Source organism: Pleurodeles waltl, chromosome 12, assembly GCF_031143425.1.
Source record: "Pleurodeles waltl isolate 20211129_DDA chromosome 12, aPleWal1.hap1.20221129, whole genome shotgun sequence".
Taxonomy (NCBI): domain Eukaryota; kingdom Metazoa; phylum Chordata; class Amphibia; order Caudata; family Salamandridae; genus Pleurodeles; species Pleurodeles waltl.
In genome coordinates this window covers 269,173,473-269,196,448 of record NC_090451.1, presented here as the reverse complement: position 1 = coordinate 269,196,448, position 22,976 = coordinate 269,173,473, and the positions used below count along the sequence as shown (strand labels likewise).

Below are 22,976 nucleotides of genomic sequence, written 5' to 3'. Positions count from 1 at the left end.
GGTCAAGTCCAAGCCAGCACATCTTGACTCGTCCTTTCTTTGTATGGATCGAAATGATTTCAAACACATTTATTTCACCCTTAATACACAGAATGTTTCATGTTTCTCATTAGATACAATGGGATTTTCTGTTGCCCAGGGCAAAGAAGTGCTTGTGGAGAATTTGGAGCACCCCTTTATATCCAGCAGAAACACCACTACCCTGAATGTAACAATGCTACTGATGTGGTCTTCATAAGTTGCATATCCTCATTACCAGTACTTGTGAAGAATCAGAAACTTTGTATTTCCTTAAATGACACTACCAGAGTGGTCTTCTTCTTGTTTCAGAGCATATCATCACTCTTGCACGTATCACCATCAGAAAAACAGTGAATGGAGGAGTCTTGTACGTTGTCCATGAAAGATGCAGTACTTTTGAGAACACCTGAACTTCATGGAATGGATTTTAAATACTTGGGCCCCGATTTATACTTTTTTTGCGCCGCATTACCGTCATTTTTTTACACAAAAGCGTCGCAAACGTACAAAATACAAATGTACTTTGTAAGTTTGCGCTGCTTTTGCGCCAGTAAACAACGGTAATGCGGCGCAAAAAAAGTATAAATCAGGGCCTTGGTTTCATGTTTGCAATCCCCATAGACCAATACCCCCCTCAATAATCCGCTGCTACAGGCATGGCGCCATGAAGCCTTGCACTGTTATCATCTTTGCACATGCACTTTCTTTTGCTTAATGCATTCATCTTAGTTCAAGTCATCGATCTTCTAAGTCAGTCATTTACTGTGTTGACCAACTTTATTTGCTACCATGCTGCATATTTTGTAACTACGGGAAGGTAATCTAATTGTCTAGTATCCTTGGGCAGAAAAGATTACCCTGAAACTGATGCAATTGTGTCTTCTCATTCATTTGAGTGTATAAGGTTATCATTTAAAATGTAACATATGTTGTGGGTCTTTCTACAAAGCAGCCAGCTCTTCAGTTAGAGGACTCACTAAATATCCAGTGATCCAGCAGTGGATCTGTTGATCAGTTATGGTTTTATCCTGGATGATCAATTCTTATGGAAACTTGTTTGCCTCATTTGCCATGTTTCTTCTGGCAGCACACTAATCACCCAGTAAGGAAGCATCCTAAAAAAAAGCACCTCAGGTAGAGACTGAAGTAGCCTGCAGTAGAAGGGCAACTGTTTTCAGGCTTCTGGTGGTCAGTGACCCACTGATGCCCATTGTTAGTGACAGTCAGGGGAGGAGTGCAAGAAAGACACAGCAGCTACTGGGGAATAGTCCTGGAATCATAAACCAGTTTGGTAACTGTGCTTTAACTTGGAAATTGTATGGCTGTAAGTTGTGCTAGTTTGGAGACACATAAATGAAATACATGATCAGCATATTGGAGAGGAACAGAGAAAGAAGAAAAATGTCATGGACAACGTCATACGGTACATCACATGCACATAGCTTCTAACATGCCTCTATGTCATGATTGCTAATGGCCCTTCATAATCCTTTGTTCCAAGATAGTGTGTGTTTTTTATCAGAACAAATTAGCTTACTTGGTATTGTCTGAGTCGATGGTATGAAAGAGCTTTTCTAGTTCTTCCTCGTTGAGAGTTCCATCAGAGAAAAAAGTCTGGAACTCATCCAGGGACAGCTTGCCATCATCTGTAAATGAAAGAGGAAGTATGTGTTATTTTCATCGTCGGTAATAGATGCCATTCAATATATTTTAAAGATAAAAAGACGACCCGTTCTTCACTATGGAATGATAAGTTTCCTGGTCCCAGATGAAGGGAGGAGGCATTATCTGAAATTAATGTGAAAGGGTTGTTATTCTCCAGTGCCTTTGTTTTTCATGTATTCATACGAGTAAATAACAAAAAAATGAAGTGTCATGCATCCTCTTCACAGGCTCTTTCTCTGGAGAGTCAAATATACTAAGAATGTGTGAGAGGGAATCGTACCTCGAAGCAGACAATGGTTTATTGAAAAGAATGGGGCAATCATGCTGCATTCTCTTAATCTTGTTGGTATTTTTTAGTTGCTTTTGTATATCAACGAAAATCAACGAAGACTGATCAAAACAGTGAAACATTAGCTTAAGGCAATGTCAGGCCTTCTAAGCAAGATTCATCCCCTGAAGAAACCGATCTGTGTTCACACATTGCTGGCGTCCCAGTCATTCACAACTCTATTATTAATACGACTAGGAAGAAAACAGCATTAACACAGTTGTGTACAAAATCATGAATACAAAAAACAATTGGTTACAAAAATAAGTGACAAACTAAACAATATAGTTTATTCCAAAAATCAATTAAGGTCAAACACCACAGGAGGAGCCACAGAGAGGCTCCGGTCACTATAGGGTCGCGTCTGCAAGTTACACCCACTAACTGCAGCCACCAAAGCCATGTGCAGCTAACTCACCTGGAGTGGGCTGCAACCTCTGCCAGTTCCCGCAGATGCGGTGGTTTCAGGAACTCCTGGTTGCCAGCTTGCCCTGCTGGAGCAGTTAAGATTGATTTTGAGCTTGTCTGCCCCGGGGAACTAGCTGCTAACTTAAAGTCCACAGTGTTCCAGCACTACTGCGCTAAGTTGGAGTCAAAAGTGGACTCTTGAGTCTCAGACTACCAATACTGAATGTAGAATAACAACTAATGCTAGAGCGAGGAGGGAGTGGGACAGGAAACTGCCAAAGAAACGCTAGTGCCCCATTTTACAGGGGACTGTGTAAATGTTTGTGAATGTCATATTTTTCCTCTGTGTGGTTAGCGGTAGAAATAAAATACTTTTCTTTTTTCATAAAAGTGAGCATTTGGATGGACAATGATCTACTGCTACTGCTCCTCACTGGTGAGTGGTCAGCCTGTGTTCACTAATCTGGATCCACCTCCCTTTCTTGGACTGCTCGGGCCAATCTATCCTGAGAGTCCAGTGCAGAAGGGGTACTTGGCCCAGTTGCTCAGGATCCATAGTAAGTCACATCCTGGGGCATCAGGAGTAAAAGACCTGCACCCACATGGTTGGGCACAGTAACCCCTGTGTGCCCTGTGCCCCTCTGAAAGGGGATCTGACAGACAAACATTCTTAATGCTTACAGAAGACCTCACATGTTTGAAGATGTTTGAAATTCTATTGATCTAATATACAGTCTAACTTCACGCTGTAAGACGAGAACAAAAGTTTGCATCAGGAATTCAAGGCAATGCACAAAAGTCTTTAAAAAGCATACTTGATAATCGGGGATGGTGGCTCGCCTCAAAATACCACATAACTCATTTACACCTATCCTTCAAATAGAATTCCTTCATATATTTGGAATCCCCGTAAATTCACGTCACACTTTCAATTTGTTTTCAAATTGCTTGTCAAAATTGCAAAATGTATCTATGAAATAGTCAACATGCGTTTAGCAAACGCTGCAGCATCAGGGCTGTAAATATGAAACTAATTCAGGAGTGAGTACAACTACAGAACATAATGGAACAAAAAAATTGAGGCTATAGAAATTGTAGATAAGTATTTGCAAAGTAATATAATGGCGTCAATAAAGTGTGGGGAGCCTCAAAATGCAAGTTGTTCGCACTTTCAGTATAAATACTAAAAGAATGTATTTCAAAATGGTATTCCGAGCGTACAATAATCACCCTCGTGTTTAGTTTTCTTATTCTTATATTTCAATGTTTTTGTCTCTATTTTTCATTCTGACCACAAAAGACCGAACTATGATGTAACCTTTGTCTTTGGGATGGCTCTGACAAATAATGAATATATGTTCTGTTAAATTGCATAATTGTAGATAATCTTAATTTGTTTCACAATTTAGGCCTGGATACACCATTCAAAGCCTGAATATATGTCAAGTTACAATGGGTTATAAAGTGCAAGGTTTCAAGGGACAGAAGATATGCTTTATTTCTTGCAAAGTGATTACGGAGATTGAGTGAGACTATGCAAGCACTTCAAGTACTCTTCCTATAGAAACTAAGTGGCTTATTTACAAGCCCCTAGCGTCACTGGAGCGTTACTTTCAGCAACCCTCTGGTATTGCTGTGCCCATTTCCATATTTACAAAGCGGTGCAAAGCCATTTTTGCGTAGCTTAACGCCACCTTGAAAATATGGCCCCCCGATGCAGTTTTCTGCGGCTGATGGGCGTGCAATGGGCCTTACTATGGTCATTTCCACACAACACCCATTGCTTGTGACACTGCCTCAGATTTATGAGAAATTGTAACTCTGAAACAGCGCCTAAAACTAACGCCACTCTAGCGGTGGTGTTAGAGTGGTGCAACGAGGAGAAATAATTGTATTTCCCCTTGTTTTTCCTTTTTTCTGTGTGTGCTGCATTCTGCAGCACACATAGAAAAAGCAAAACACCATTAATGATTTTCTGTGCAGGAAGGGTGTCCCTTCGTGCACATAAAAAATCATTCAATAATGACGATTTGCTACTTCTCACTTTTGGGCATGGCAGATGATTAGTAAATTGCTTAAACAACTATGGTCCGTTTTTCAGATTCCAGTTGGGGTTTTCCAGAGTTTTCCTTACTTTTTGAAATTCCTGCCTTCAGTGTTTATGCACCTTGTTTTCCCACAGCGTGCACAATCATTTTTCCAGTTTTAAAAAAAAACATCTTACTTTAATTTCAGAGCTTTTATAGCAGTCGTATTTCATTTAAAGCAGAAATATTACAGGATATATATTACACACTTTCACTTGTAACTGCATTTTAAGCTCTGAATTCTCACTTGTTTAGACAACTTTAATTGGTGCGTGGATTTATTTTCATTTTTCTTTTAACAATGTATTCATTAATCGTTCCTCGATTATATGACATTTGTAGAGGTGGACTCTTTTGTCCACAAGGTGCTTCTTTCACAACTATCATTTTTTTAATTGTACCATATTAATTTCGACAGTGGCTTTCTAAATTACATAAAAACCTGGTTCTTACATCGTGACCCAATTTTATCTCTGTTTTTCCATTCGTTCTTGGAAATGGTGATGCTGCTGTGGGACTGTACATAACTGCAAGGTACCCTGGCAAGTGTGACATCTTTAGCCAAGCCTAGACCAGCATCATGCTTACCTTTAATTGTATCTTTGTTGGTACGATCTTGAAAACTCCTGCATACAAAGTGATGCTTACAACTCAGCTAAAACAGATTCAAGATTAATTCTCTCAAATTGTCTACAATTTAAAACAAAGCAAAGAGGTCTCGGCTCAGCCTGCCAAAGGCTTTGCCAATGCTTGTGCCAATTGGCACACATGGCTGACAATCTTAAAATGCTCTGTGAAACGTGCATAGGTCTGTCGTGATGCATATGGCCATTTTTAACAGAGCGTTCGGACGTGGTGGCAAATTAAAATGTAAAAAACATTCTGCAAACAAAGCTCAATTGTTGTATTTAATTGCCTTCTAGTAGGAGTTTCTATGCAAATTCACCAGCAATTACTGAAAAAGATTGACCTGGAGGTTAAACAGTGTTTAGCCTGTAATGGCAATCGGGAAATTGCTAAACTAAATGAGTATGGCAGTTTTTATCTCAACACAACATCTACATATAATTGTATCTAATTAAACAGCACAATACCCTATGATGTGTGTAACTGCAAACTTCTCTGTAGCCAGTGCAATAAAAAAAAAAACCAGTTCAAGCTTCATTTTTGCAATGGTGTCTCCTAAAGAGTACAACAACACTGAGGGAAGCTTGGCCCTTCTGACCCTCTTATGGGAGGACTCCATGGTTCTCATTTAGGGGTCCCTGGCTTCCTCCCGGATACCCCAACACCTCCTTTGCGACCCCTAGCATCAGAGGTGTCATAAGCAGTCCCAAGCAAGAAGGTAAACGGTCTCTTGATGAGCACTGTTTACATTCTGCTGCTGTCACTGGGCTTCAATGATTTAACATAAATTCAGCAGAGGAATGCCTCTCTTCTAAATAAACCAAAAAGGGAAATAAAAATACACATTTTTGAACATCTTATTTCTTTATTGTGAAAAGATGAACAATTATGTTAGAACCATACATTCAGTCTTGTGCTTAGTAATAGTGATTTTGGCAATTATAAATAACGTTTTAACAATCATAGAAATATCGCAAACAATAACATTTTTTGTTCAGCAGCACAATAACCTCATTTTCAAAAGAAAATAAATAAGTAATGTTCCTCTGGCATATCATGTCAGTGTCTTAGAATGCAGCTGCTTATAAAATAGGCATGCATTTGGGTTAGTGACTGTTCTATTACATGCACTGTGGAACTATTATGGGGTTCTTAAAGTCTGGACAAAGGTCATATGAGATAATTTCTTGTGATGTCACTGAGGTCAAAGGTTGTATGATGTCAATTCCGCTACCTCTGGCATTTTGGTGAATCAACGTCCATGGAGAGCTCACCAGCTGACAAAGTCTAGAACCAGAGTTTGATGCTTCCAACTAAAGCTGCCCCGTCAAGTCTCCAAACGCTAGCCTATGCCCTGATGGACCTACAAGCTATGTTGCCGTGGGAGGAGCACTGCTACTGTGCATTTTCCATAGAGTACATACATCAGCATCCACATTAAGTCACTTATTTGCAAGTGAAACAGCCACATTTAAATTGAGGAAATCCACCTCTTGAAGCTATTCACTCCTGCAGCAGGGTTTAGCACAGACTGCTAATTACTTCTATGATGCAAAATCGAGCTCGATGCCCAAGAAACTGGTACATCATTAGTTATATGCCTTGATGCGGTTTATGTGACAGGATCCACTATGTAAAATTGTCAAGAAAGAAGAAAAACACTACTTTATGCATTCATCTGAACCACACTACATTCCACCCATACCTTCCTTATCACCCCACAAGCAAAGTTGGGGAATGTACCACTTGCTTACCAAAGCCCAGAAAGGTATGTCTTTATTTATTTGTGCATTTTTATTTAACACAGACATTATTGAAAGGTGTTAAAACACTTTCAAAAACAGGTTTCATTACGAGAGATACAAAGTTACAAACGATTGTTTGTTGAAATCATTACAAAAGGCACACAATGGTGGGTCCAAACAGATATGTGCTCATTTTGATCTTTAGAAAGGCACAGACTTAAAGATTGTAGGAGGAGGTAGGTGGTGTAGGTAGTAGCACAAAGGTTAGGTTATGTGAGGCGGAGTAGTACTGTTAGTTTCAGACTTGAGGAGGGTACATTATCTTAGGGGAGATTGTCTTATAGTACCACTGGCCAAAATGTCTTTGTGAGAGAAGGGCTTTTAGCTCAATTTTGAAGACTTCCAATGAGGTGGTTCTGTGTAGTTTTGTGGTTAAGGAGCTACATATTCTGGTTGCACTAACTGAGAAAGATTGTGCCATGGCTTGTTCCTTTGAAATGGTCGGAGGCTGTAACAACATAACTTCTGCATTTTGCGATGGTCTGGTGCCTCCCAAAAGCTTACGTTTGTCCACTAGGTAGCAAGGAGTGGATGTATGTAAGGCCTTGTGTATGTTACTGGTAACCTTATAAATCGCCCTACCTTCTATGGGGTGTCAATAAGGAGTGACACACAGGTGAGGTATGGTTGTTTCTTTTCTCATTGTGGTGCCTTTCTTGTGACTTCCCTTCCAGGTGGTGGGCAACAATATTGTCCTGCGATGTGATATGGTAATGGGGGATGTGCGGATGAGAGTGCTGTGAAGTGGGTAGCAATGCAGTGGAGTCTTTAGTATGAGGAGCAACTGTTGAGTTGAATGTACATAACCCTTGCTCCATTCTTTTTCCATACCACTTCATGTCAGCCATTTTTTCAGGTGTGGTCACCCCCGCCACCACATACTGAGCTTGGTTTAGTCAAGTCACTCATTTAAGGAAATCTTGCAAATTTGTTTCATTGCTTATTTTCTCACAGAGGTTACGAGTCAGAACCAACAAATAAAAAACTTACATTTCATACACCCGAGAGAAACCTTAACGTGCTAATTCTGCACTGCACAAAAACAAACGTAAACCTAAAAATTGCAATGGAAATGTAGTATGTAAAACTCAGTCTTCAACAGGTTTCTTAGACCGGTATTACACAATATAAGCAATGAATTTTAGTGTACCTGTTCACACTCAAGTGAAACCAGAAAAAGTGTGTGAGGTTTCCCTAGAGAAATACACCTCTAACGACACATGAACCTTTTACCTTTCTGTTAGCTGAGACTAAGGATCCTAAACACTGGCCGAGATGAGAATTGAGAATGGGGCTGTGCTGCCTTTTTCTATGCAAGGTCTCCCTAAGACCAGTGCAGGTCCAGGCACTCTCTCAAAGTAGGGAGATGAGGCCAGCATTCTCCAATGGCATGCTTGAACTGGTACAGTACTGTGGCTCTAGGAGTGAGTGCCTATACTAGTGGTATTTCTGAGGCCATATTATAGAAGGTGCACAGAAGACACATTGCACATGTGCACTCAACCTCTGCACCCCATGGCATTTTGGTATTACAGAAGGGGCTGCAGGTGCATTGCAGCCCTTTCAGTAGTGTGGACAACACCAACCCATTCTTAAGGGGATGTTCCCTAATTTGTTTGGGGAGCAGCCCCATGTCATTGAGAAACTACTTTGTCTACACCCACACTGTAATATAGATGCAGGCACAGAGAAGCAAAGGATTTGTCAGCAGGTGCACTGATTGTGCGCCACATATTTGGTGGCCAAGGGAGTTTGCCCAATTCATAACACAGGCCCAGCAGTTAAGAAAATGATACAATATTGGCAAAATAGTTACATCTTAATTACTAATCCCATGGGTGGCGTGTAGTATTGTGCCTGCTCTCAAAAATCTAAAACAATATATTTGAAACGTATATGACCAATTAAAGACCTAGGGCTCAATGTGGAAACCTAGTTAAATCTAACTTTGTGCGTCGTTATCCATGTAATAACTTTAATCTTCATAGTCTGTGATGTTCTTCCAGTGAAATGGAAACACCATGCAAACAACTGCTTGCATTTGGGCCATCTTGTCCAAATACCATCTAGGAAGAAGCAGAGGGTGATTGCTAAAAAAAGACCCAGCAAGCATACACCAAATACACTTGTTCTTTATGGATCAAATAGGAAAAGCTTAGTTGAGTCAATACGTAGGGATTCACAGAACTTATTTGCCAAGAGGTGGGCCTGTAGTGACCAGGTTATTTAAATTTAAAAAATCATAGAAATTATACGTATATGATATATGTCAAATGGTCCTGGTGATGAAAGTAGCTTCTAGAGCTGGTCTTCAACACTAGTGATAACCCTGAAATAAAGTCAAGAAGCCATTGTGACTCAACCATGTATCTAAATGCAGAGCAGCAGATTACAAGTTTACAAATGTAGGCGTTGAGCACACTGGTGGTCATGATTAATGTTTCCAGCCAGTGTCCCTGTATCTAAATCTGGCTTTTAGAAGTTATTCAGCCTGGAATAGTGAACAGATTGCCAAACCAGTTTTATTGGGTCAAGACCTCCACACAGATTCTGATTCCAAGGCAAATCATGAACTCTTTTTGTGAACCCATGTCCCACATGCGTAAGCCAGGTGGACTATGAGAGTGAGAACTGCGGGTTGGGCGTTGGACTGAAAGGACATCTGGTGCCATGGGTGGCCAGTGCCAGGCAGGGGGAGCATTCAATGTTTCTTTTGCGAAATTGTAGGCATCGGGTACAAGCAGTGCTGGGCTGATGCCTGCAGCATGTTAAGAACTGGATCTGTGCTTACCTACTAACTTCTCTCCCCAACATCGACAAGAAAATTCCACCAGCAAACCCTTTAAACTTCATACGAGGGACTGGCCTATCAAACTGGCCCACCATTAACTCCCTGAGTGCAACCATGCAACTTCAGTGACGTGTGATACTTTATTAAAAAAAAAAAAAAAAACAATAACTGATAAGAAAATAAGTAACAAAGGGCATAAAAAGAGATTTTTCAATTCCCACGAGGAAAGCAAGCGAGCCTCCCATAATTCCACATTTAAGTAAAGCATGCTGCTCACAAAATGATTAAAAACAAATTCATTTATCTCAATAAAATAACGCACTGGCATTATTTTAAACGATTTAGAATGAATATTGATGATCGAACATGTAAATATGTATTAAAAACATCTTACATATCTAAAGCAACTAAACTGTGGCATTAAAACCATAACATGCGCACCAAGGATGGCATTAATCCTATTTAGAAGAACATTACTCATCATTACTGTTATGATCCAAGATATGTGCTATTCAAGATCTCTGCAACTGTGGTACTCGAAATATCTGTAAAAAGCGGTAAAGATTGCACTGCTAAGAGCCATTACATAACTTAGTCACCTACTGCCAATACATGGCCTGCAGTTATGAACATGTGAGCTGTCGACACCTCATGCACAGGCTCTTCATAATTAATCGTGAAAAAAGAGGTAAGAAAATAAATATTGGTAATTGAAGCCAACTCAGTTTTGGGTGCCCTGTTGTAGGTTCGTAAATTATTTTTTTAAATTAGCCCCACTTTGCTCTCCATTTTTGTCACGCATCTATGATGTGAGTGGGGTTGGGGGTGTGCAGGGGGAAGAGTACACTCTGTATTGGTAGCCAATATTTCCCTGTGTGTAGTCCACAGTTATACTGTAGTTGATCTGTGTGGGATGAGGACTCGGCTCTGAAGAGCTTAGTTTCCTATGCCATGGTCACTGAAATATTGCAGCAGGGAAAGGCCAAATTGTGAAGCAGGATGTACTATGCAATTCAGCAAGAAAAGGCAAATTATGCAGCGTAATATAGTACATTTTGTAACAGCATCTCTTCATTATTTACTATTTACATATCAACACTGTCTAGACAGAGGTTTCACCTCAGTTGAATCAGTTTAACACCTAAAACAGTAATCCGCAAAGGACAAGTCATCAATTAACCTTTGAAAAGGAATGCCACTTCACAACAATGTGTGTGCCAGCGATTTTTATTACTTTTGATCCATTTGAACTAGAAACAGTGTGTTTTCATTAGAATCTGCTAATTATGAGGCACCTGATGGCTTATTATGTGGCAAGTGTTGCGAATCCAGAATTACGCAGAAAATGCAGCAGGGTCGCATGGTTCCATGGGCCCTCCCCGTACAAGCTCAGAATGGCATTTTGGGGCCAGCTGTGGGGAATGCTGTGTGCCCAATATGAACAGTATTTTTCAATAACCAGAAACAATAGTGCCTCCACACCGTTTTTGGTAGTCGAGGGTATGCAGCTCTACCTTAATGCTTCCAAATAACCACAACGATAACTCGCTGCCAAGCTCCTTTACTGAGAGATAGAAAGTTGGAGCGATGGGACTCCCGCTGGGGCTACTGAATACACAAGGGGGTTACGAAATTCAAGATAGATTATAAGAGCCAGAGTCCACCTCAGCTACGTGGTCTGAGTCTCACTAGTCAAACATACGCTGAAGGAGAGACATTCATCCAGCCCTTAACAGCTTTTACACAAACCCAAGGGACAGACTACTGAGATCAAAAGGACACCTGGGTTCCCTGTGGTGTTCTGCATACCCTGTTGTAATCATAACTTACTCCTGGTGCCTGCACATTACTGGTCTAGCAGAAATCTGTGGCCTTGTGGTTGAGTGGAACAACACTAATGGCCTGATTTAGAACTTGGCGGACTGGTTACTCCATCACACGGTGACAGATGTCCCATCCGCTGAAATCTAAATATCATAGGATGGAATGGGATAGAATTGGATTTAGAATTCGACAGATGGGATATCCGTCACCGTTGTGATGGAGTAACCCGTCCATCGAATTCTAAATTAGACCTTGTGTCTGTGAACCACACATTTAGATGTGCTAAGAACTGCATCAGGTATCAAAAATCTTGATAATTACTTCTACTAGCAGTCAGAGCTAATTTGGGTGCAGCTGAGGAGAAACAATCACTTAATTTTATGGTAGATCAAAGAATGTCAGTACCATACTTGTTTTTATGAGTAACGTCATATCAAAAATTCAATAAGGGCATGTTAACACCCTCAGACAAATTGGTGCCACTTGTAGGTTTTGTAAATCAAATTTAATTGAAAAATAAATACATATCTAATTTAGGTGTGATTATTTAAAGGAAAAATGCATGGTCACTGTTTCTTTATTTACCAAATGCATTATTGACAAATTGATGATCTTAAACATGTGAAGACTTTCTGATGATAAGGAATTGTTTAGATTGGATTGGATATAATGGGATAGGGCCTGCCAAATGTAAGGCTGTTTTTAATAATTGAAAATGTTAATATTTGTACAGAATGTTATAGTTCTTGATATGGTTTGGTGTAAACGCAACATTACATCAAGTGATAAAATTAATATGATGAACGATTGGAAGGAAAGATGTGTTTAGATTTGCATTGTTGGAGTATTGGTTTTGTTTCAAAACTAGGACTTGTAAAACGATAGGCAATAATTACCGGAGAAAGGAAATGTCATCATGAAGTAATTTCCCTAAGGTTGGAGGAAAGTACTCAACCATTTCAAATTCCTCTTTTCTCAGGTGAGGTCAGCTGTATTTAAACACTACCTGTCTGCTCCAAAGCACAAAGAGAAGCCTCTTCTAAAATAATTGTCTTCTGTTCCCTGTGGGGCAGAAGGTTAATGGAAAAGAAACCCACAAGTTTCCTTCTCAAGTGAAATATGAAGCTGCCTGAAGGTTTTTAGATAATTTACTGTTGGCTTTATTGTCTGAAAAAAACAGGGCTCTCATTAGAGTTGCTACTGCCGCCCAGAGAGCCCTGTGAGGGTAATTAACAGGAGTTTAGATGCTGCTGTATTTTCTCTTCATGCCAAATGTGCTGCTGTTATAAAATATTATCCTAAAGGTATGGCTAATGCTTCGCAAATAAGTATAGCAAGGGATCAGGGCAAAGAGACACAAAACATTTCTGAGAATCTAAGATCAGATTTACAGTGTTCATACTGTCTATGTATAAATGAATGCATTAAAATACATTTAATACACACATTCATTAATCATTTCCAACTTCTATGTGGGAAGAGAACAAAGAAAAACATAGATTTTAGCTCACTGGTTGTGTTTACCCTATGGAAAAATCAGAGCATGCAATTCAGTTATCCAAGTGTGTCACTCAGAGCTCATACCCTAAGGGGCTTCAGTCAGCCCAGAAACCATTTGACCAAGGACTCACAAATTGCCAAACAACTTCTCATATGTCCATACCCTTGCTATGTAGGCCTCTTCAGAAAACTACAGCTTCTGCATATCACAGAGAGGGCCATACCTAGGCATTTCTGTTTTAGGTTTAAACCTATAATAACTGATTAAATCCTTACAAAAGGAAATTAACATTTATCACTGTAGAAATATAAATATGTAAATACCTGTACACCCAGAAACTAAAATGCCATTCAAAGAAATGTGAGAAAGAATGTAATTTTATGTGTCTTCCTGAACGAGCCTACACAATAGGACTTTATTATACAATGCAGTAGCATGAAAGACAGGTCCAAGATGACATTCTTAAATACAAGATTAGTCTTATTGCACTTTATTGATTATTTATTAACGTCATATTTGAGCTTTCAGCACTATTTAATTCTGTCACTGATTAGTGAAATGGCTGGCTCGGAGGTAGGAACCTTGGCCAGTTTGTACACTCCCATTTTCCTATAGACATAGAATGGGTAAAACCCTTTGATACACAAGCCAATTTTGATAAGAGAACAACTATCAAACATCCTAGCTTTGAACATTTAATACAAAGAGTAGTGACAGGTACCTGTAAAAAGTGTGTCAACAGCATGTGCCTGGAAGAATGGTGAATGCACAACACAAGACTTTCGAAATACCAAAGCAGTATTACAAAAAAGTGATTCTGGCAAGGTGGGACATAGTCATGTGTCACACATTCAGCTATTCCTGGCTTTTCAGCCAACTGCGGTTAACTGCTCAGGTTTATGAGTCTGTACTTAAAAAGTTTACAACAAACTTCTAAGTCCCAGAATACAATAAGATGGCTGGTAAAAAAAATAATAATAATAAGCACTTAAAATGAGGCACTTTTGGTGGCTATGAATATCCAGGTTACAACAGCATCACCACTTTCATATAGTCAGGCATAGTGCAGAAAAGCAGTGGCAAGCATGCTGAAAGAAACATGTTTCAGATGTTTTAGAATGCTGGGCTACAAATTAATCTGGCGTAATTCAAAGGTTTATCAGTTTAGCAAGGCACAATGATGTTGCCAGAGATGACCACCCCATACCCTGCAATACTTCTCCTTCAAAAGACATGCTCACTATAACAATGACTGCAAAAAGCAACATGTTTTGTGAACACTGGAAAACCAGTTTTTATCTGTTTGGGGGGGGGGGGGGTAGGCAGCTGCATAAACACTAACCCCCCCTTGCATTTTCCTCAAGAATAAATAATTGAGCCCTCAGATAGCAGCAACTGAAATATTATAATGGGTGAGAGTAGATATTGGATCACAGTTTTCCAATATCTAAAATAAAAATCTGCTTACGTAGGAGAACTCTGATGGGAAGCCAAGCTTGGCTCGCGGGACTCAGCCTTACATCTTCCAATGATGTTTCCTGGAAAGGGAATTGATTTTGCTCATGCAACTCGCTCATAATGTTTAACGAGATTGTTCACTGTCCCACAAATGCCAATCCACTATCGAAAATGTCACTTCTGGCAGGTGGGAAAAATAAAGCATTATTGTGGGCAATGGGCCAGCATTTATTTCCATTTTTCAGGGGATGCAAAATCCAAATGCAGACAAAGACAGAGCGGTTAAAAACCGTAGCAGGGATCGCTTTCTTAATCAACCACATTTACTTAATGGCTGCCATCAAAAATAAACACAGAGGCCAAGGCTTTGCTACAGGAATCAATCAATCTCCAAATGGACTTCTGTGAGTATGTCTTTGTCCTGGAACACATTATGCAAAGCATTGTGTGGTGTCCCATATGATGCAGAAAAATAAAACCTTATTGTGCTTTAGTAACAGTTTTAAGATGACATTTATTTGTCCATATTTGCATGGAACCGGAATGTCACATTTTAAATACCAACATGTAAAATATTATGACCAGAATACAGACTACCAAATCATGTGATGATAATTGCAGGTTTACTACATTCAGCTCTGCTTAAGATGTACCCTGACTACTTTTGTGTGTGTGTGAAATAGTCTGTTTCACTGGTGGAACTGGTGGAATTTTGGTGACTCCGCATTACTACTGTAATGTGGATTTCCAGTCAAATTCTGCCAGTCACCAAGTAGCAGAATTTTTTCTCATGCATGTGCAAAAATGGTAAATTGGCGAGTGAGATTTGGCATCCTCTGGCGTGATTTTTTAGCCCTAGGAGTACATCCAGTGAGATTTTTCCAATGTGAGCAGTCATGGGCAGGTGTGACCATTTACGGTCAGAAGGCTGCCGCTTGAGTAGAAAATCTACTTGAGTGGCAGCAAAATCAACTAGAGCAGCTTTGCCCTCTGGAGCGCCGTGTGGTGCTGTTCGTGCTGATTTTTCAACATAGAACACACTCTCTGCACTAAATCACAGTGTGAGCAGCATGCCCTGCCTAATTCTGCCTGTTGGTGGAACTTAGCAGAATCTTGTGGAGTTTTTAACCTCACAGTCAAATTCCGTGACTTCGACCCACCCTTACCATGAGGTCATCCATAGTGGCAGTTGAAATGTAGTATAATGCTCACGAATCCCGTCTTAGAAAGTGGACAGAGAGGACTTGGTTGTGGGTATAATTGCTCTTTCTGGGGGTACTGTGGTGTAAAGAGAAACTCTGTGTGTACCAAGGTCACTTCAGTTGCCCACCATGGCTCAGTTTATGATTACACAGGAGCAGCCATGCCAGAGGCTGATCTCTCGACATTCTAGTGCTTTGGCAGTGGGTATGCTACATTTTATAAGCCATCTATAAGCCGCCACAGAAGAGACACATAGTAACCCAAGCCTGAATAGGACATTACAGTCAAAAGTGTGGCATATGAACAATCAGTCCTGCAAAACACCTCGCACCCACCTTACACATACCTTTGAACCAAACCCAGGCACATCTTAGTGCTAAAGAGACCTCTGTATTTCCCTTTCATATAGACTCCATAATACCATGCTACTAGAATATCATGGACAAAATTTCAAAGACAAAAATATTGACAAGATAAGTATGTATAAATAGCTATAGATTTACTTCACTTAACAGCACACATGTACCTTGATGATAGATATGTCTTCAAGGTACATAGATGTCAAGATAACAATAGCAAATCTAAACTTATTTAAATGCACTTACTTCCCAATATTTTGATCCTTGACGTGTTTACCACAATACTTTGGTAGCCCAATGTTTATATAGTTGATATTAGGACATACAACCTGAGACCTCAACAGCCATGTACTTGAAATAGGAAACAAAGGGGCTTATTTACAACCTGCCCTGGGGAGCAGCAAGTGTTGTGCTGCGCCACCGGGAAAGGGCAGAAATGTGCCGTATCTACAAGATTCGGTGCATTCCTGTCCTCTCCCCCTGTGCTGGTGCTAAATTTAGCTGCCTAGCGCCAAAAGCAGCTACCCTTGCACCATAGTGCAAGGATGCCTGTGTTGTTGGGAATGATTGTTTATGTGCAGGAAGGTGCACACAGAAACACCAAAATGCCATTCATGTTTGTTTATATGTGCTGCAGAATGCAGCCAACATAGAAAAAACAAAAACAAGGAGAAATTAAATTACGGTATTATTCCTCGTTGCACCACTCAAACGCCACCCCTGCGGTGGCTTTAGTTTTTGGCACTGCATCAGATTTATGATTTCTCACAACGCCCACAGGAACACCCATTGCATGCCCCTCTGCCGCAGAAAACTGCATCAGGGGGGCCCATATGTACAAGGCAGCGTTAAGCCATGCAATGGACTGTGTGGCAGCTTGCAAATGTGAAAATGAGAACAGCAGCACCGGGGTGTCACTGAAAGTGGCGCTAGGGGCTTGTAAATAAGTCTTAAAGTCTTTCACAAGGCAAGACAGATATCAGGAACCAGAGGGCCACTGTCGCACATCCCAGTGCCACTGAGAAAGCATGCCGGAGCGCGCACGCACACACACACACACAATCTCTCTCTCTCCTACAACTCTATCAACCCATTAGACGGGCACAGCTTTGTCCACGGAGATACCACATGACAGATCCAGAGTTAACCTGCTTCTACGCATATCACACCAATGTGAAGGACAATTCAGACATGACATATGCCATTGGGGTGCACCATAAGGACACAGGATCCTCTGGACATTGTAATGAAGCAAGTATACATCATACAGGAGAAGCTCTTCTAGTCACAAATGGCATGCTGTGTTAAGGTCAATTAGCAGTCAGTGGAAGCGAATAAATCCCAGCATGATGTCCATAAGGAAACTCAAACACCACCCATAAAATGAGACACAGACCAACAAAACTTCGAGGCAGCTGAAATAAAACAAAGTGCCTGGGATGGCTGCTTCGCTATGACAAAGGAGCATCACCCTACAGGCTAAGCCAGCAGCAGAAAAATAAAACAATAGTTCACTATTGTTGTATTTTTCTGCTGCTGGCTCAGCTAGCTTGTGAATGGGGGGGATCGGGCTGGGTCACGGGAGGTGGGAGGGGGTATGAGGAATGGAATGCACCTAAGTGCGCATGTGTGTTTGGCCGGCCATCTCAGGCTGGCCAAACACACATGCGCACTTAGGTTTCTCCAGCCCGGCTGTGTACACAGCCAGCTAGAGAAACTGCACAGGCTCTAGGGTTGTGTCTGCACAGCAGTCCAAACCGCTCAGACCAATTCTGATGCTGCTTTCATGCTAGGTTTAGCAGTGAATGCTGGGACACCAGACAAAGAGGAGAGGAGTAAGGCAGCAGGAGACGGAGGCATTGAGGTAAGTTTGATTTATTTTTATTTTTTACCTCCGTCCCCGCCCCTCCCCTTGAGATTTGCAGCAGCCGCTGCTGGTTCCAGGAGCAAGTTGTAATGAAATCCTGGTTCAATCTATGGCAGGTGGCATGGGTACCCAGATGCACTGCTTCTGAGAGTGTAAGTAACACAATGAGCTGACAACACATCAACACCAGAAGCCTCGAGAGCAGAAGTATCAATGACAAACAAAATGAGTGTTAGATCTGATGATGCATGCCGGATGAGGTGTGTGTAGCACAGTCACATGCCGAGGAAATGTGGGTTCAAGAAGATTACTTAACCTGAGGGGTCAGCACAAGTGGACATGTCTGCAAAGAGTCACTACCCAACATGGTAAGCCCCAGTGATTTAATCAGGATGCATGTGCGTATGCACTCATACAGGCGAGGCTGAGATTACGAACGGTGAGAGTCCGATCAGGAAAAGTTTAAATGCGACTGCGGCACAAGTCAAGTCTGGGGATAGTGAACTACCATGCGGCATACCGAATTCTGAATGTGTTCCAGTGTGTATTAGTGTGCGTGGGCAAAGACAAATGGTGTTACTCTGGGTAGGGTGTACTACCAGCTCAGAGTCCTGTGTGATATATATAGATATACACCGGCTTTGGTCACAATCTCTGCCGTTTTCATCAACTTTTGCCAATCATCAGTGAGTACTATATGCGGCAAAAGATGCGTCCATGCCTTGCGCAGCTTTTTATAGGTACCACTGGAAAGAGGTCAAGGGTGTTCCAAAACATGCCTGTCTGATGGTGTATATGGGCAGGATGCATACTAAAGTCTTATACCTCAGTAGTAATAGGCAGTGGCGGCTCCTCCGCTATGGCAGCAGCTTTAAACCTTTTACTACAAAACGATAATAAACTATGTCTATTATTGTTTTGTAGTAAAAGGGGCGGGGCATTGGGGATGACAGCCAGGGAGGGGAGTGCACAGAGCAGTCCCCTCAGTGCGCATGTATGTTTGGCCGGCTGTCACGGGCCGGCCAAACACATGTGTACTGTCCTCTCTCCAGGCCTGCACTGTCTTGCCGGGCTGGAGAGAGCAGGCACAGGCTCCCAGACTGCCTGGGATCGCCCTGGCTGGGCGATACCAGCAAATCCTAATGCTGCTCAGAGCAGCATCAGGATTGGCCGCAAGGCAGGCTATGAGTCTGTGGCTGCCTGCTGCTGAGGAGACGGAGGATCGGCATGCGGAGCGGAGGTAAGTTTAAATTTTTTTTTTTTTTAACGTTTATTATTATTTCCCAACCCCATATTCCCGTCCCCCAACCCCTGCGCACCGCCCCACCCCCTGTATCCCTGGCGAGCTGTGACTGGAAATAGGCATTATGAATGTGAGAATAGTTACCCTATCTAGACAACCAGGGCCTTATGCAAACCTCCATGCACACAGCAAGCCCAGTGGAAGCAGACGTGCTGTCACTTTCATAGAACCTGCAATCGTTTTATTTCCACAACCCGTTGTGGTTGTGACTATACACACGAATGCACACAGACTCCATGTTTCGAACCACATTTTATTTGTATATATTTTTCTACTGGGAGGCTAGAGGAAATTACTGCATACAAAAACATTCATTTATCATCAAATGTAATCCTTTTTTAATACGGTTTCATTGTATTAGCATATAGAATTCCAGCATCATACCCTGTGAATCCATGGACGGATTTAATAAACATTTCAAAATATTTTTCATCAGGGTATACCGTGTGGACTAAGTCATTATTTGACACATTCTCTTCTTACATTGTTTCATTATAAATTTCTGCTACTTGTAAAAAAATTATGTTCTTGCTTTAAAGAGCCCTCACGTGAACGAATTACACTGAACCCTTTGTTTTTAAAGTGCTCAATAGGTCATTTCCGAAATCAAGTCTCTCTGTTGCCCGATTCGTGGTTAGTTTTTCCCGAGAACAAATCCACTTTAAGCATAATCATTTTCCTTTTCAAAACTCGCCCTTATACATTTGTCACTTTATTAGATTTTCATTTTTGTAAAAAAGCGTAGTGCCTTCCACCTGCTGTCCAAACAACCTCTTCCATTGTCCAAAGTTCACAAACCCATCCGCCGAGTCCATCGTCAAAACTGGGCCACTGGCATTTTCGAAAGCCAAGCTCATTATGTAGAAAAACATTGCCCATTAGCAGAAAAATGTGGAAAATACCAAAACATTTGCTTGAAGTCTCCTGTAGCTCTACACTGCAGACAACTTTCCTCTACTTGTACCTTCGGTGTCATCCAAAGTTTTCATACATTGTCGAATAGTGCCACTTAGAACATTTAGTAACTGGAATCTTGTGCTATAGCACATATATTGCTATCCCTTGGCCTCGATATCTAAGCCAGCCTTCACTTATAATTCACAGATGTCGCTATAATTATTTGTATCCCACATACGTAAAATGGCGTAGGTAAGTTTTACAAACACTGCAGTCTCTTTATAGTTCCAATAAATATGGATACCCCCGAAAATCTTCTTGTGACTTGATTGCAAAGAAGCATCTCAGTTGTGTGTATTTCAAGAATCAGTGGCTGTGCTGCAAGCCAGAGTCTCTGTGATTTTCTAGGGGGAAATGGACTTAAAAAATGTTCCTCATTTGGCCCATAGCTAGGACTTGGAATCCAACCTTTACCTTTTTGGGCTGACTATGAGTCCTACATTAATCCCACTGGGGTCTTCAATGAAAGTTAGTGTATCAGTCAGAATTACCAGATCAGCAGTATATACGAGGATTGGAGTCTTTCATGCATACTATTGTATCCGAGTGAACTTCCAAGGAAAAATGGGTAATTGTTGTGGAAAAGGTACAACATTCCTGATCCACTGGTAATTCCTTATTTCTGAGGGTACCCTCAGGCTACACCTTGTAAAAACATGTTAATTCCATATTGGAATTAAAGATGTCTCCAATATGAGTTATTTTCACGTGGGGGTGCAGAGTGGGAGGGAGGGGTAGGTGTGGTGATAGGGGAAATACTGGGACCAATGACAGGGCACTCATTTTGAAGCCCTAAGTGTATTCATGCTTGCTGACAATTCCAGTGAGAGATTTGTATTGTTCTAGATTAGAATATTCCTGTGGATTTCTGGGTGGTGTAAGCAGCTCTTATGATCTTGTCATATTTGACCTAGAAAGCCACCATCTTTAATTTGTAGTTTGGCTGCTGGAATTCACATAAAATAACTTGAACACATTTAGATAATTTATGTTATCTATCAGTGCACTGCCATTGGTACATGAAAACATACATGACTATTGAGATTCTATGGCAGGACCGGAAGCTTCGGATTATGCTTTCTCTTTCATTTACTGACAAAACAGCAGCCGATGAAAAACAGTGTAAACATTAAACTACATATCCCATGAACACTCAGCCATCCAATCATGGCCCTTCTATGACCATATAAATACCAGTAACACTATAGTCCTTACTCTTTCTTTGCGAAAAACAACACATTTTAGAGTCATTATAGAACTTGCAGAACACAGGTAGTTTTATTTCTAAACCATGATACTATATGTTAGGCACTAGCATATCACTTTCTTTTTGGCTCCTAGCACATGCCTTCTGTCAGTGTTTACTAGATTCTGTTTGCTGCACCTTGGCTGCTCCCACGAATCATGATAAGGATTACATTTGCGTTCCAAAGTTTTCAGTTATCACTTTTCCTTTTTTTATAGATGTACTTTAGTAATCTGCTAGTATTGGTTAATCTTCGAAAAGTCATGGGCCCCCATCGCAGGCGTCTCGGACTGCCGGGGGAGGGGGGGGGGGGCGGGCTACGGGCCCCAGGTGAAGAACCACTGCTCTAATGCTGAGGACTCGAGAGCAGCACACCGGCGAACCTCTGATCACTTGGTACATTCTGCAGCACGTGAAGGCAATGCTCTGACGCACAGCAGGTTTAACATTACAACAGGGCTGGTTGTGGAGGAATACAGAGAATGGAGATTGGCACCAGAAATCTGTCACACTGAACACGGCCACTGTCTAGGGCAAGAAAAGCATAGCCAGCACACAGGGTGGCCTCCCGGCCCACATTAGGATTGAATTCGCTGCAGAAATTTCAACTTTTTCGTGCAACAACATCGGGCTTAAGTTAAAACTACAGAAATGAATTCTAGGTCAAAAACACAATAACACGTGGTGAAGCCGGGGTCGTTCATAGTCAGAAAGAAAGAAGGAAGCCAGAGTTAACAGTGGATTGTCTCATAATGATTTTATTTTCACCACCTAAAAATGTATGTCAAAAGCGCTCCACGTGTTTGCTCAACAAAGACCTGTGCATCCCGCAGGCTGAGCAAAGTGAAAAGGTTTGCATTGATTCATTCTATTTTTAACACCTCAGTAAATTAACTATAAACGCAGAACTGGAACTCTAAGTGGGTGTGCAGTAAAGACAACTTAAGGGTAAATATAAATTGGAATATATTTATGTACCTGTTAAACCGAACTCTCTAATATTCATCAAGGTGCCAAAATCGCTTGGTGAGTGTGTTCCAGTTCTCAGACGTAAATATCTTACTCCTTTCACAGACTTGGAGGTGGGGCAAACAGGAGCTAGTGAACAGATACCTCTTTTACAAACCCCAGCAATTTACTACCTTGCCCAATTGCTGACCTGGCGCCGTCTCCTGTAGAAGAAAAAACGCAGCGCAGAGTCTCTGGTAGAGAGTTCAGGAAACCCTTGCTGAATTTTTAATGCTTTCTACTTAGCTGTTTTGCTGAGTTTCCCTTTTCAACCATTCAATTTCAGGTTTGACTGTTAAATGGAAACCTTTTACCCTGTGATTAGATCTATGCCGTCAGCGCTGCGCGTCCACAGGGCTGACTGATATCCAGGAAATATGGGAAACCAAAGGGGCTCATCAGCCAGCCTTAGGAGCACTCTGCCTAATGAAGTCGTCCCTCAACCCCCCCCAACCCTCCTCCCCATATCAGACCGGGCTCTGCAGGGCAGGTGAGGGAATTAACTACACCGTGCTGAC

The 22,976-nt window shown here is 41.3% G+C and overlaps 1 protein-coding gene across 1 annotated transcript in view; it reads right to left on the bottom strand.

The window, feature by feature from the left end:
- Positions 1–22,976, bottom strand: part of NECAB2 (N-terminal EF-hand calcium binding protein 2) — a 1,008,614-nt gene that overhangs the window by 730,891 nt on the left and 254,747 nt on the right. The window contains exon 3 of the mRNA XM_069215706.1: positions 1,559–1,667. Within this exon, the coding sequence (XP_069071807.1) occupies positions 1,559–1,667 (109 nt within the window). The remainder of the gene's footprint in view (positions 1–1,558; positions 1,668–22,976) is intronic.